The 15,574-nt window shown below is 47.0% G+C and overlaps 1 protein-coding gene across 3 annotated transcripts in view; it reads left to right on the top strand.

Annotated features, from left to right (window-relative positions):
- The window catches only part of FSTL1 (follistatin like 1), a 58,973-nt gene that overhangs the window by 20,541 nt on the left and 22,858 nt on the right, over positions 1-15,574 (top strand). For 2 of the 3 annotated variants that reach the window (XM_053300366.1, XM_053300365.1), the window contains one exon: positions 14,276-14,380. In XM_053300366.1, the coding sequence (XP_053156341.1) occupies positions 14,276-14,380 (105 nt within the window). Of the gene's footprint in view, positions 1-673; positions 755-14,275; positions 14,381-15,574 lie in introns of those variants that run through there. The other variant, XM_053300364.1, reaches the window with a different exon arrangement.

The following is a 15,574-nucleotide window of genomic DNA, read 5'->3' as shown; positions in this document are numbered from 1 at the left end:
AGAGGCACTAGCACGTTGGCTAAAGGCAACAATTGCGTTGGCATATGAGTCTTTTATTTGGAGGTACTGCAGAGAATAACTGCTCACTCAACAAGGAGTGCAGCGTCTACAGCGGCTTTCTCAGCTAGGGTACCTCTGGGAGAGAGATGCAAGGCGGCCACTTGGTCGTCTTCCTCCCCGTTTGTCAAACACTACAAGATTCCATCCTTTTACGAGCCGCAAGCGGCCACAGCCCGGACCATTTTGCAAAAAGTAGTGTAACTCGGGAGGCATCCGCTCCCACCCCCTTTTTTGTTAGCTTGGGTATGTCCCATCAAGTTATGGATGCCCTCCCCATATCCAGGAAAAAGAAACACTGGTAGACTTACCGTGAAGGGTTCTTTTTCTGGTATGGGGAGGGCATCCGGGCCCTCCCGCGGATGCGGAATTGGAAACGGGGTCCATGGGGTGGTGGAGCAACTCCTAGGGAGTTTTTTAGTGACTCTATCCCTTTATTTTTCCTTCTTTGGCTCCTCTCTTATCTTTCCTCAGGAGGTCCAGTTTTTTGGTTAACAAAATTTATTCAGTTTTGCAGCTGTGCAGCTGTATCTCTCTCTCCCTGCGCTCCACAAGACCAGAACTGGGTACTAGGGGGCAGGACTGAGAGAGTAGTTGATGTGCTAGTTTTTCATTGGCCCTGTCTTGGAGCATGCGGAGACTGACATCCCATCAAGTTACGGATGCCCTCCCCATACCAGAAAAAGAACCCTTCATGGTAAGTCTACCAATGTTTCTTTTTTACAGCAGCCTGAGCTTCTTTGTATTTGAAGTTGTGTACACGTTCAGTTACAGAACGTCTGATTAGGGCTAGTGTCTGTTGGCATTCAGAAGGAAAACTTCTGAATGCTTACTCCACTGCCTAACTTCTAGCAGCTTATATTTTCTGTTGCCATGGTGATGCCTCTCAGCTAGTAAAATACATTTGGAGTGTGCAGATCACTCTTCCTCTTTTATCTGCTTCTCAGGCCTAGTTCTCATTGAGGTAGTAAACCTGTGTCTGGGCTGCACCATTTCCGACTGCAGGTTAGAGCTCACGTGCTCCTCAAAAAAAGAAAAGAGAGAAGAGTAGAAACCTCCCTACATAGTGAAAATGTGATGCCAGGGAGAATGATTCTAGTCTGGCTGTCAGGCCTTGGCCTGGCTTCGAGCAGGCTGCAGCTGGGGGTTCTGATTATGGAACAGGCAGATGAGGGACAGAAGGATCAGAGGCAAGATGGGATCAGGCTGAGCACGTGATTGTTGAGCAGGGCAAGGCTACTACTGTTCAGCCGGGTAGTGTTCTTTAGACTGAGGAATCCAGCTTGGAGCAACTCTTATATGGGCTAGCTGGACCCCTCATTGATCCCTCAGGTCATCTGGGCTGATGAGCTGCAGGACTGGTGAATGACTGGTTCCAGCCATTATATGGGTGACGCTGCACTGCAGCAGAGAGCAGGCTGATAACTCCCTTTGCCTTGGGTTTGCTGGGGTGGCGCAGGGAATAAGGGGCCTGAGCCCTGCTGCCAGAGTCCCTGGTCCCTTTTATTCGCCTTCTGAAGTGCAAGTTTTCCGGACATTTTTTTATTTGGAGAAGCAGTTGGTCATGTGAGCCCTCAAAGAAGTATAATCGAGATACAGGTTTACCACACTGTGAGATATTCCTCTTAGGGGATGGGGCCTCTCTGGGAAGAACAGAAGGTTCCAAGTTCCCTCCCTGGCGGCATCTCCAAGATAGGGCTGAGAGAGATTCCTGCCTGCAACCTTGGAGAAGCTGCTGCCAGTCTGTGAAGACAATGCTGAGTTAGATGGACCAATGGTCTGACTCAGTATATGGCAGCTTCCTATGTTCCTATGTAGGCCTCAGTCTGCACCCCACAAAGGGGTCTCAGAGAAACAGAATCTGTGTCCCAAAGGATCCATATGCACACACAGACTTGAGATGGTTCTGAACTTTCTAGCCCAAATGCACTGTCCACAAAATGACTCACCCGGATATCCTCTTGCAAGGTTTTATTATTATTTCAGAGGAGCCTCAGACGTATAACTGAGGGAAACCAAACATTTAAATGTTTGGTTTCCCTCAGTTACATGTCTGAGCCTCTTCTGAAAAAAGCCAGGCAGACGGCATGCCTGGCTCAGTGCTGATGAGATGGGGATGTTTAGGCAACTGGCTAGACGGCAGCTTCTTCCCATCTCTTCAAGTGTGACTCCCAAGTGAGCTATTCCCACAGCATACAGGAGGCAGACTTAAGAACATAAGCAGAGCCTTGTTGATTCAGACCAAGAATCCATTTGGTCTACATTTCTGTTTCCAGCACTGATTGGCCAGATACTTCCAAGAAGCCCACAAAGAGGGCATGAAGGCAACAGACCTCCCCCCTTGCTTATTCCCAGCAGTTAATATTTGGGGCATACTACCTCTGAGTATGGAGGTTCCACTTAGCTATCATGACTAATAGCCATCAATAGACCTCGCCTCCGTGGATTTGTCTAATTGTCTTTTAAAGCCATCTCAGCCAGTAGGCATCACCACATCTTGTGGCAATGGATTCCATCAGCTAAATCAGTGTTGTGCACTTTGTAAGAACTTGGAGGATCTTCTTCCCAAAGTTCCTAGAGGCTGTAGAAGGAAAACTCTTCTTGAACTGAGTGTGCACTCCAAAAAGTGTATCCGAATCCATTGCAGCACACAAGAGTTCCATGACAGGCACTTGCAGATTATTTGCTAGGCAAAGCAATGTGTTCCATGTGTTGTGTGTTAACTCTTTAAGAGGAAAGCCTAAGAACCCTCCTAGTGAGTGCCTCCGGGCTGCCTTGGGGAGAGAGAAGGAAAGCTGGGGAGCAGGCAAATGGCAACTGAGATAACGTTACTCAGGAGAAGCGCTGCCCTCATGAGGAGTGACAACATCTGGCCTCTTTGAGAGTGTTCCAACAAGGAAGGGAATATTTATCTACAGTGTTGACCCTTGAGCGGGTTGCCGTCAAAGGGGGTGAAACCAAATGGGTAGTCTCCCCTTGAGGTTGCCCCTTCAGGCTGCCGTGGGGGCAGCAAGGGCACTCTGCTCCTTACTCCTACAGAAAGGGCAAGGATCCGTGAGGGGAGAAATTTCCCTCCTGAAAGGTTTTGGGAAAGTGGAGTTTATGGTGTGGTGCTGCACCTTGCATACTGGATCCCAGGTAGGTGGTAGATGTCTTAAACCATGGGTTGCAGGCTGTGATGAGCTGGATTAATAAACTGAGACTTAATCCAGACAAGATGGAGATACTATCAATCAGTAGGAAAGCCAGTTGGAGAGAGGAGTTCAACCTGTGTTGGACAGCATAAAAATAAGTATGCAGCTCGGAAGCCCTCTTGAACACAGCATTATGTGTCAATGCTCATGTAGCCAGAGGTGCTTTGCACAATTTTGGCTATTGTGCCAGCTGCACCTCATCCTGGAGAACGCAGATTTGGCCACTGTGACCCATGCCTTGGCTTAGACAGACCATGTCTTGACTACTGTCACATGCTCTACATTGGACTGCCCATGAAGAATGTTCAGAAACTGCATCTAGTACAAAATAGAGCAGCCAGACTTTTGTTGGAAGTAATGCAAGTGGAAACTACATTGGCTGCCAATTTATTTTTGGATCCAGTTCAGCGTCTTGGTTACCACCTTTAGTGCCTTAAATGGTCTGAAACCTAGTTATTTGAAGGACTTTCTAGCCACCTTTGAACAGGGATGGTACTTACCAGTTGCTGACTTTGTAGCTGCTTTTATTGTTTTTAAGTTGTATATTTGATATATCTTTTTTAAAAACTTACTTTACATCACTTTGGGGCCTCCTAGGAAAAAGTAGTGAAGTAATGAATGAATAAAGCAAGCCTCGGGGTAAGAAGGCCATGTAAGAAAACTAGATTAATTTCAGTTTTGCATCAGAAGTCTGTGAACTATTGAGCCTGTATTTTCTCTTAAAAGGCTTGAACTGTCCTAGATCCTAATGGACTCAAAATTAAAGATAGTCTACAGATATGTTGTGCTTGCTGGGGAAAAATCAATCTAAATTTTATGTTTTGGGCTGTTTAGTGAGTTGTTAGAATAACAGTTAAGTTGTTGGAAGAGGTTTGCTAAATGCAACTATTCTTGCTTACCCAGTACTCTGAAGGAAGAAAGTCTACTTTAGACTCACAGGCTCCTAGAAAACACCTCTGAAAGAGCTATGCTTTTCTCTCCTCTCAGCAGCAGTCAGCATTGGGGTTACAGGAATTGCCTCTGGTGTGTGCAATTCACATCTACTCTCAGAAAGAAAGAACAGATGTGCTTGTTTATGCACATGAAATAATCATGCTACATAAAACTTGGCATTTTGGTATTAGTAGAGGCGGCAAAAAGAAAATGCTGTGGTCAATGATAGAAGTAGCTGTAGGAAGGCCTAACTATTTTAACTGACAATTTGGTGGGCCAGTATACATCTTCTCAAAGTGTCTCTCTGGCAACAAGAGCAGTTCTAACAGCAGCAATTCCAACATAACAGGAGGTGTGGGGACCAGTGTACTTTCTAAGGTGTGCACACACACACGTTTTTTGATGTCCCCTGGGAAATGTTTGATTAACAAGTAGAAGGTTGCTGTTCGAATTCCCGCTGCTACTATATCGGGCAGCAGCAGCAGTATAGGAAGATGCTGAAAGGCATAATCTCATACTGTGTTGGTGGAGGCAATGCTAAACCCCTCCTGTATTCTACCCAAAGAAAACCACAGGGCTCTGTGGGCGCCAGGAGTTGAAATCAACTTGACTGCACACTTTACCTTTACCAGTTAATTTTAGAACCCACTCAGGTTGAATCAGGAAGGCCCCGCTCTGAATGCATGTTCACACACATTGCCTTGATACTGCCAACCAGAATAAAACTCATTCTACAAAGAGGTGAAAAAAATGAGAGATCACTGGTGAGGACCCAGTGCTTCAGCTGATAGGAAGAAGGGCAATAGTGTCCCCAGCAGTTGAACTGAAAACCTGGTTGATTTTATTTTATGATCCTGGTACCACTTTAAACCATATTAGTATTTTCCATGCAATACTCAGATGGTAAAAATGATAGATGCCTCAAAAACATGTACTTCATTAGATGTGTTTTCTCTCTCCATCTCTCTCCTTTAGTTTTATTTTGAGAAAACTGCTGTAGACAAGGCAATATCTATGACTGGTGGAATAGATATAAACTTTCTAGAGCAGTGGTTCGCAACCTGGAGGCCTCAAGATGTTGCTGAACTACAACTCCCATCATCCCCAACTACAATAAATTGTGTTTAGGGATGATGGGAGTTGCAGTTCAGCAATATCTGGAGACCGCCCCCCCCCCCCGGCAGTTGGGAATCACTGTTCTAAACCTTTACATAACAGTTGCCCTGTACAGATTTTCTATACCTGCTGGCAAGCATTCCTCAGAGTTCCTAAGTCTTTGTCTCCTCAGACAAACACTGTCCTCATGGGACTACAAAATACACTAGCATAAGGAGTGGCGCTTGCCAGTGTGCTCCTGTAGATGCTGTACCTGGGTACAGCATCCACACTTTATAGAATACCTGAATATGGATTGAACACCAATTATCTGAATAGGGCTAAACTCTGTTTTGTATCTATTTGCTCCCTCTTTGGCCCTAAGATGGCAGTAACTGAGAGATGAGTCCCAATGCATTTTGAGGCTAGAACCTCTTCTTCATGGGGTTATAAAATAAAAACATACGGGTATAAATACAAAAAGGTTTTAAAAAACATGGTTAAAAAACAAGTAAAAATATAAATATGAACAGACACTATGAACATTATGCGGAACTGCATAAAAGCATACACAAATGAATGAGATAAATCAGTAGCACAGAACCAGCAGGATATAAGAAAACTGCTCCAAGAACTAACAAAACAAATAAAAATGTGGATGTACTAAAGAAATTACTCACAAATATAGAGAAGTAAAAATAGAAGATTATCTATGGCAGCTCTGAATATAGTGGCATGCATGCCTCATTTGATATAGTAATACAGCCTTGAATAAGATTAATAATAACCAAAGAGAACAAAAACATTTGTGTATGAAATAACAAGTCTATTAACAGCCAGGGAAATTGTAGAGTCATAAACTAACACTGTAAACATATTTATATTTTTGTGTCCTGTTTTTTTCTGATCATGTATATCCTTTTTATGATGTCAGTCTAATTTTGGTGAAGGGTATTCATTATTCTATACACCCCAAGTAGGAAAGTGGGCTGCAAAATAGTATCACTTTAAACTAGCATGAATGTAATAATCATCAGGCACATCTCCAGCATCTGTGGCAACACTGCCGATATCCACCAATCATTGGCACATTTACGAATATGACAAATATTTATATACCGCTTTTCAACAAAAGTTCCCAAAGCAGTTTACATAGATATAAATAAGTAAAATGGTTCCCTGTCCCCAAAGGACTCACAGTCGTTTGTCAACACTGCCCCACACATCAGCCAGGCGTGGAAGGAGCCAGCCCGTTCATAGCAACTGAAATAACCTCATGATAACATCCTACCCAACCACATAGACTTTTCAGAGCTGGATAGGCATAGGATGCTACAATGTCAACCAATGTCAACCACTACGGTGCATTCAGCACAAGCCTGGTAATACTACAAAAGGTAAAGTGTGCCTTTGAGTCGGTTTTGACTCCTGGCAACCACAGAGCCCAGGGAAGCCTGGTTCAACTCACCTTCTACCACACACAGAGCCAACAAAGAACCGGATGAAAGCACCCCACACATGGACACACAGGAAGGGAAGCAGGGACAGTCCAACATAGCACCCAGGGAGCTCTACAACTCCTTTTGGGAAAAGCAGATATGGAGAGTCCTCCGAAGAGGAGTTCAGGCATCAGCAATGTCTCTGTGAGTGGAAGGGGCTTTTTGCTGGGAAGGAATAAGGGGCATACGAGTGCAATGGGAACCATAATTGCACATTCACAATTAACAAACCAGTTACTCCTCACCCACCAGAATGCTGCAGTGTTGGCAGAGCAGGGGAGGTGAGGCAAAACTACCTGTTTGTATACAAACAGAGCCAGGAATAATCACGAAAGAGAGACAAGAAAAGAGAGGAGGCTGCATACATCACACAGCCACAGGAGTAGAAAAGAGAAAGACACATTTGCGGGCACTTGTCTTCTTGCAGCCACCTAATCCACCCAATTCCTGCACCCGTACATCATGGCTGAGGTGGCTACAGGGGGAGGTGGAACTAAAAGAACAGCCCAGGTTTCAGTGACTGGAGGTCCCAGGTTCACTGCTACTGCTGGTCTTGCTGTAGGTCTCCTTTACCTTCTGCATTTTACTGGAAGACTGGAACATCTTTGCCTATGCACCAGTTGGAGAGCTAGAAAGAACCCAGAGAGATGGAAAGAGAAGGGTGACTAATGGTCAACAGGGTGCTTTCCAGACTATGCTGGAGGAAGTGGTGTAGAATCCTACGGTTAACCCTAATGTTTTTAAGCCAGTTACGAGTTAGCCAGACTGAGGCTTTGAGGGGATAAAGCAGAAAGGAGGAGGAGAAGCATCCTCCTCCTCGCCCCCTCGGATCCGCACACAGGGTACTTCCAGAGAGAAAAAGGAGGTGAAGGGGGCCAAGGCGTGTGTGTGGCGGGGGGTGGTGGTGCAATATTAATAGTGATGTGCACGGTCCGGAGAAGTCCGGACCGGCACCGAAGGGGGGCCTTCTTTCTAGGGCGGGGAGGGCTTGCTTAGCCCTCCCGCCTCCTTGCCCCCGCCAGCGCCCGTATTGAACAGTATAGGGGCGCTGGAAACCAGCCGCCCCCCCCCCCCGCCACCGCCGCGGCGGCGAAATAACCCCCAAGGTCAGCCAGCCAGCCAGCCCTCCCTCCCTCCCAGCTAGCTGCCCTCCCACCCACCCACCCACCCACCCGCTCGCTCACCCGCTGGAATACTGGATAAAAAACGAGAGGAGCTCCGGCACAGAGCTCCTCTCGTTCGGAAGGCCTCCTGAAGAATGGCGGCTTGCGCGCGCGCGCATGCGCGCGCCGCAAAGCACGACATTCTCCGGAGGCCCGGTCTACCCGGCAGGAAAGGGCCGGGTAGACCGGGCCTCCGATCGCTGAGTAGACCGGGCCTCCGATCGCTGAGTAGACCGGGCCTCCGGCGATCGGAGGCCCGGTCTACTCAGCGATCGGAGGCCCGGTCTACCTGGCCCTTTCCCGCCGGGTAGACCGGGCCTCCGGAGAACGGCGTGCTTTGCGGCGCGCGTATGCGCGTGCGCGCAAGCCGCCATTCTTCAGGAGGCCTTCCGAACGAGAGGAGCTCTGTGCCGGAGCTCCTCTCGTTTTTTATCCAGTATTCGAGCGGGTGAGCGAGCGGGTGGGTGGGTGGGTGGGAGGGCAGCTAGCTGGGAGGGAGGGAGGGCTGGCTGGCTGGCTGACTTTGGGGGTTATTTCGCCGCGGCGGCGGCGGCGGGGGGGTGCGGCTGGTTTCCAGCGCCCCTATACTGTTCAATACGGGCGCTGGCGGGGGCAAGGAGGCGGGAGGGCTAAGCAAGCCCTCCCGCCCTTAAAGGCATACCCCCCACCCGGACCCGAACCAGGCAGGGCCGGACCGGTCCGGCAGTTCGGCCATTCTTTGGAATGGCCGCCGGACCGGTTCGGGCACACTGCTAAATATTAATATTATTTAAAACATATACCGCCCAGAACACAAGTCTCAGATATGGCTCTGCTGTGAGAGAGAAAGCAGGAGAAAAAGGAAATTTACAGTGAGGGAAATAAGTATTTGATCCCCTGCTGATTTTGTCTGTTTGCCCTCTGACACAGAAATGACCAGGCTATAATTGGAATGGTAGGTTTATTGTAGCTGTGAGAGACAGAATAACAACAAACCAACCCTCAAAAGCCCAGTGCCCAAAAGTCAGCGATGGATTTGCATTGTAGTGAGGGAAATAAGTATTCGATCCCCTATCAACCAGCAAGATTTCAGGCTCCCAGGTGTCTTTTCACTATATGCAGGTAACGAGCTGAGATGAGGAACACCCTCTGTAAGGGAGTGCTCCTAATCCCAGCTTGTTACAGTACCTGTATAAAAGACACCTGTCCATAGAAGCAAGTAATCACTCAGCTTCCAAACTCGCCACCATGCCCAAGACCAAAGAGCTGTCGAAGGATGTCAGGGACAAGGTTGTAGACCTGCACAAGGCTGGACTGGGCTACAAGACTATCGCCAAGCAGCTTGGTGAGAAGGTGACTACAGTTGGCACGATAACTCGCAGATTGAAGAAACACAAAATAACTGTCAATCTCCCTCGGTCTGGGGCTCCATGCAAGATCTCACCTCGTGGAGTTGCAATGATAATGAGAACGGTGACAAAGCAGCCCAGAACTACACGGGGGGAACTTGTCAATGATTTCAGGGCAGCTGGAACCATAGTCACCAAGAAAACAATTGGTAACACACTACGCCGTGAAGGACTGAAATCTTGCAGTGCCCGCAAGGTCCCCCTGCTCAAGGCAGCACATGTACAGGCCCATCTGCAGTTTGCCAGTGCACATCTGAATGATCCAGAGGAGAACTGGGTGAAAGTGTTGTGGTCAGATGAGACCAAAATCTAGCTCTTTGGCATCAACTCAACTCGCCATGTGTGGAGGAGGGGGAATGCTGCCTATGAGCCCGAGAACACCATCCCCACTGTCAAACATGGAGGTGGACACATTATGCTTTGGGGGTGTTTTTCTGCTAAGGGGACAGGACACCTTCACCGCATCGAAGGGATGATGGACGGGACCATGTACCGTCAGATCTTGGGTGAGCACCTCCTTCCCTCAGCCAGGGCATTGAGAATGGGTCGTGGATGGGTATTCCAGCATGACAATGACCCAAAACACACAGCCAAGGCAACAAAGGAGTGGCTCAAGAAGAAGCACATGAAGGTCCTGGAGTGGCCCAGCCAGTCTCCAGACCTTAATCCCATAGAAAATCTGTGGAGGGAGCTGAAGGTTCGGGTTGCCAAACATCAGCCTCGAAACCTTTCTGACTTGGAGAGGATCTGCAAAGAGGAGTGGGACAACATTCCTCCTGGGTTGTGTGCAAACCTGGTGGCCAACTACAAGAAACGTCTGACCTCTGTGATTGCCAACAAGGGTTTTGCCACCAAGTACTAAGACATCTTTTGTGAAGGGATCGAATACTTATTTCCCTCACTACAATGCAAATCCATCGCTGACTTTTGGGCACTGGGCTTTTGAGGGTTTGTCTCTCACAGCTACAATAAACCTACCATTCCAATTATAGCCTGGTCATTTCTGTGTCAGAGGGCAAACGGACAAAATCAGCAGGGGAGCAAATACTTATTTCCCTCACTGTAAGCATGGAATTGGTGGTGGATTATTTCCAGCCAGAAAGTAAGAGTTCATCTCACCTCTAGAGGTGAAGGGATAAGGGGGGATTCATCCTATACCATAAAAGCCTTCGGCGTGCGGCCGTGCTGCCCGTGTCTTTTTGGGCCGATCTGGGCATGCGCGGAGCGCATGCCCAGATCGGCCCAAAAAGACACGGCCGCCCAGACACGGGCGGCCATGTTGGAACAGGGGAAGCGGCGGCCTAGGAGAAGCGGCCACCGCCAACGAGAAAAGAGTGCTGGCGAGGCGGCAGGGGAGCCACGGCCTCGGCCAGAGGTGGCAGTGGCCGCGGCGGGGCGACTGGCCCCGATGGCGGCGGCGGCCGCCAGCGAGAATGCGGGTGAAGCGGCGGTGGCCGTGGCGGGCGACTGGCCCCGATGGCGGCGGCACAAGTGCGGGTGAGGCAGCGGCAGCTGGCCGACTGGCCCCTGATGGCGGCGGCCTGTCGCCAAGGGAGTATGGGCGAGGTGGCGGCGGAGCTATAGGTACGGCCGAGGCAGCGGGGGAAGCCAGAAAGGGGAGGCCGAAGGTGGCGGGGAGGACTGGGAAGGACTGGGCCCGCTGGCGGCCGCACTCGGGGGGGCGGGGGTGGTCTACTAGCGCCCGTTTATCTAACGGGCTGAAAATTGCTAGTATGTAAATAAATTCTCTGCATACCTGCTTTTGTGTCAGGCAGCACAAGAAACCCACAGGGCTCTGTGGGCACCAGGAGTTAAAACCGACTTGATGGCACACTTTACCTTTACCTTCAGGCACAAAGGCAAACTGTTCTCAAATCTCAGAAAATCAGCTACTTTTTCATGGCAGACATACAGTGTTGTAAGCCTGTAACATCAAGATAAGATCCGATGCTGTACAAACAGCACCTTATGCAAGACGGTCTCCAAACCCAGATCATATAAATGCACACCAAGCCTAAACGTTGCAAAGCAGTTTTAAGAAGCCATCTGGAAACCACCCAGCTGTATAACACATAAGGCCAGATGCTTTGTAGGCGGCAACGCGCAAGTGACTGAGGGAGAAGGGCTGCCACCTAGGCACTCGTCCAGTTCCTTTACCTCATCCGACTTCTTTCTGTGACGGTGCCCCAACTGTCCACATTCAAGGGCTACTGTGATCCAGGAGTAATGTGTTTTTGGCCAGCAGTAGCCATGGTTGGTATGGAATCCCTGGGATTCACCCAATAAGATGGCTGTGCTCTGTATTGCCTTCACTGTTGCATGACATGAGCTTGCCTGCATATGGGGCTTCAATGACCAACACACACACACACACACACTTACTTCTGCACAGTGCTCACTAGCTCTATGTGGGAGACGTTGCTAGTAGTTGAAAGAGGAAGGACTGTTAGATAAACATAGTGTTTCCCCAAACTATACAATGTTGGTTGTATAGGAAGGGTTGAAACATTTGTAGCAGAAATATTCTGAGGTGTCGAATTCCTTCCCGTTGTTTACCCCAGTGTGTGGGGTGGAACAGAGGAACATAGGAAGCTGCCATATACTGAGTCAGACCATTGGTCTATCTAGCTCAGTACTGTCTGCACAGACTGACTGGGTGCCTTGACATTGAGTCCCCAGTAGGAGGAGTTTAAAGGAGGTTCCTGTTGGGTGCTTGTGTCTGGAGTCCTGAAGCAAAGTACCTGTAAAGGTTCTAAAAAAGATGAGTGACAGTCATCTGCCCTTCCCATACTTGCTGTTTTCCTTGGCTGTTTGTGCAAGTGTTCTGTCTTGTGACAAATGCCCTTTCAACATAGTTCCCATCTCCAGAACTCTCCCTCTTGTGCTGTTAAGTTAATTCAGCATGCCTGAGCTTTGTATACTACTGGTGGTATGCTGTAATTGGCTGCACATTTGGTGTCCTTTGCACCATGGTGTTTGGGAGCCCAATATTTTTTGGCTCTCCATTGGATTTAATGGAAATGTTTTGACTTGCGCGCACTTTTTTTTTTTTCTTGCATCAAGTCATGATGTTTCCAGGGATGGTGGCCAAAGTTTGAGGGGGACTTAGTATCCCAATGGAGTCCTGTTTCTCCCCTGAGACACCTTTGCCACACACACACACCACAAAATGCTAATTGTAGAAGTATGTTGGTGTAAAGTCTCTAATGCCAGCATATCTGTTGGGCAAGGACTTAGTCATTATCCTTTGGCCTTCCATCCAGTATAAGTGCATTGTGCTAAAAGTCTGATAAAATCAAAGTGTGAATTAGGGATATGCTCACTGCTGCTGCTTTCTGCTTTGAGACTTGGGTGTTACTGTTTTATATAAGTTTTTAAACTTTGAAATAGAGAGATATTATTTTTATTTTAAATATCTGTACTTTTTGTTTTTTAATTGTGCCTTATTTTAATTATATTGTAAACCGCTTTGGAATTATTTTAATGAAAAGCAGTATAGAAATCAAGTAATAAATAAATTAATATAATAAGCTGGTGTAGTGGTTAGAGTGCTGGACTAGGACCAGGGAGACCTGAGTTCAAATCCCCATTCAGCCATGATACTAGCTGGGTGACTCTGGGCCAGTCACTTCTCTCTCAGCCTAACCTACTTCACAGGGTTGTTGTGAGGAGAAAGCTCAAGTATGTAGTACACTGCACTGGGCTCTTTGGAGGAAGAGCGGGATATAAATAACTGGCCCTATCCACCCCCAGCATAGTACTTCCAGTGACTGTTGCTGGTGTGTGTCTTATGTTTCTTTTTAGAATGTGAGCCCTTTGGGGACAGGGAGCCATCTTATTTGTTTGTTATCTCTCTTTGTAAACTGCCCTGAGCCATTTTTGGAAGGGCAGTAGAGAAATCGAATTAATCATCATCATCATCATCCCAGTGGTCATTGGTGCCCTGGGTGCAGTTCCAAAAGACCTTGAAGAGCACCTCAACACCATAGGGGCCGCAGAAATCACCATCAGCCAATTACAAAAAGCAGCTTTACTGGGAACAGCCTATATTCTGCGACGATATCTATAACAACTGACAATAAAATTCAGCCATCCCAGGTCCTTGGGAAGGACTCGATGTCTGGATAAAACAAACCAGTCAATAACACCTGTCTGACTGTGTAAACAAGAAATAATAATATAAATGTAAGTAAGTAAATAAATAAATATTGCTATTACTTATTACAATCTATGCCAGCAAGTACACACAAACATTTTTCAGTCAAGGTTTTGTGGGCTTTTACAATTTCCCAAAGTTGAGGGTGCTCTGATGCCTAAACGGTGGATATTCTTATTTATTTATTTATTTGATTATTGTTAAATTTGTATACTGCCTTTCATTAAACCAATCCCAAGGCGGTTCACATAGAAAAATTAAAACAAGACAATAAAAATTACACAATTAAAATATTAAGCTAAAAAAATAAAAACAGAGCTATAACTAAAAAGATTTTAAAATACATGCATAAAATAACCATACAAAGAAGCAGCAGAGTAAACAATCACATAAAAGCCTGGTTAAAAAGCCAAGTTTTCACGTGCTTTCTAAAAGCCGTGATGGAGACTGAGGAGCGAATAGCCACTGGGAGAGCATTCCAGAGTCTGGGGGCAGCAACAAAGATGGCCCTGTCCCACATGCACGCCAGCCAAGCCGTCCTCATTTTCAGCACCCAGAGCAGAGCCCCTTCAGATGACCTTGTCAAGCAGGCAGCAACCCTTGGGAGCAGGCAGTCCCTCAGGTATCCAGGGCCCAAACCATGAAGGGCTTTAAAGGTCAAAACCAGCACCTTGACTAACTCATAGCACTGTAGCCAAAATTTATGAAGGAAACCCAACCAAAGTCACAGTCTGTCTTTTTCTAGTGAGGCTAGTATTTTAATAATGTTTTTTCTCAATGTGTCTTGCAGGAGGAACCAGTGAGTAAATCCAGAATCTGTGCCAATGTTTTCTGTGGGGCTGGCCGGGAGTGTGCGGTGACAGAGAAAGGTGAACCAACCTGCCTGTGCACTGAGGTAAGGCACTGATCAGCATCTTGGCAGCAGAACTCTGGGTCTGCTGAGATCAAGGGCTGCTGTGGAAAAAGCTAAGCCCCTCCAAATATGGAATACCACCAAGTCCAACATGGGCTGGCCTGTGTTCCCTGTTGCTTTCTTTGGATCTTTCTGCACACTTCTCCCCGATTCAGTAATGCATACAAATTTGTTTCCCTTTTGTTGCTCAGAGTACACATGTCTTCCTTTAAGGTAGTCATTCCACTGTGGTAATATCACACTTTCTAAACATCTTGTTTGCGGGAACATGTGGTGCTTCCTCCAAAAAGTGTATTAATTGTTCTTGGAATGGCTATGTAGAATATGGCTATACAAACTGTCACAAGTACCTACTGAATATTGTTTGTGACGTTGTTGTTAATTTTGGGGCATTCCCACAGTTTGTTCAGGTTTCTTAGCTTCAAAGCAGGCACATGGTGCTGCTAACTTGAAGTTGGGAAGTGGTGCTGGTGGAAAGAGTCCCTCTATGACACTTCCCTTATCTAAATTGCCCCCTGAAGCTGCTATTAGCTTTGTGGGCAAGGAGGGAGTGTTCAATATTACTCAAGCTCTGCTTCCTCAAACAAACTAGCAGCCCCATGCGGCTGCTTGAAAGTTAAAACGCCACACAACATGGAAGATCCTGAGAAATGGAGAGTAAAATTTACTAGCAAAAGAAAAATGGCTTTTTCAGATGAGCTTGTCCAAGCTAGAATAATGGCAGATAGGAACACAACAGCCTGAGTAGTGACAATGCACTAGGTACATCCAAACCTTAATAACATGATGGATTTGCTTATTCATCTTGCTCAATCCTGCACATGGGCATAAAATTCTGCTACACAGTCTATGAGCTGCTTATTGCTCTCCTTGGAGATGATGGTCTGAGAATAGAAACAGAAAGGTAATGCCCCTGCTAACTTGGCAAAGAGGCACCTTTTAACGTGGTGATTCTCTTTTATTTAGCAGGGGGAAAGTAACAGGCCCTATCCACCCTCAGCACAGCACCTCCAGTGACTGTATCTGGTGTCTAACTCATGTTTCTTTTTTAGACTGTGAGCCCTTTGGGGACAGGGAGCCATCTTATTTATTTATTAATTCTCTGTGTAAACTGCCCTGAGTCATTTTTGGAAGAGCAGTATAGAAATTGAAAAAAAATACATAATAAAAATAATT

This window comes from Hemicordylus capensis, chromosome 2 (assembly GCF_027244095.1).
Source record: "Hemicordylus capensis ecotype Gifberg chromosome 2, rHemCap1.1.pri, whole genome shotgun sequence".
NCBI lineage: Eukaryota > Metazoa > Chordata > Lepidosauria > Squamata > Cordylidae > Hemicordylus > Hemicordylus capensis.
Note: the sequence above shows the minus strand (reverse complement) of the source record. Positions and strands in the feature narration are given on the sequence as shown.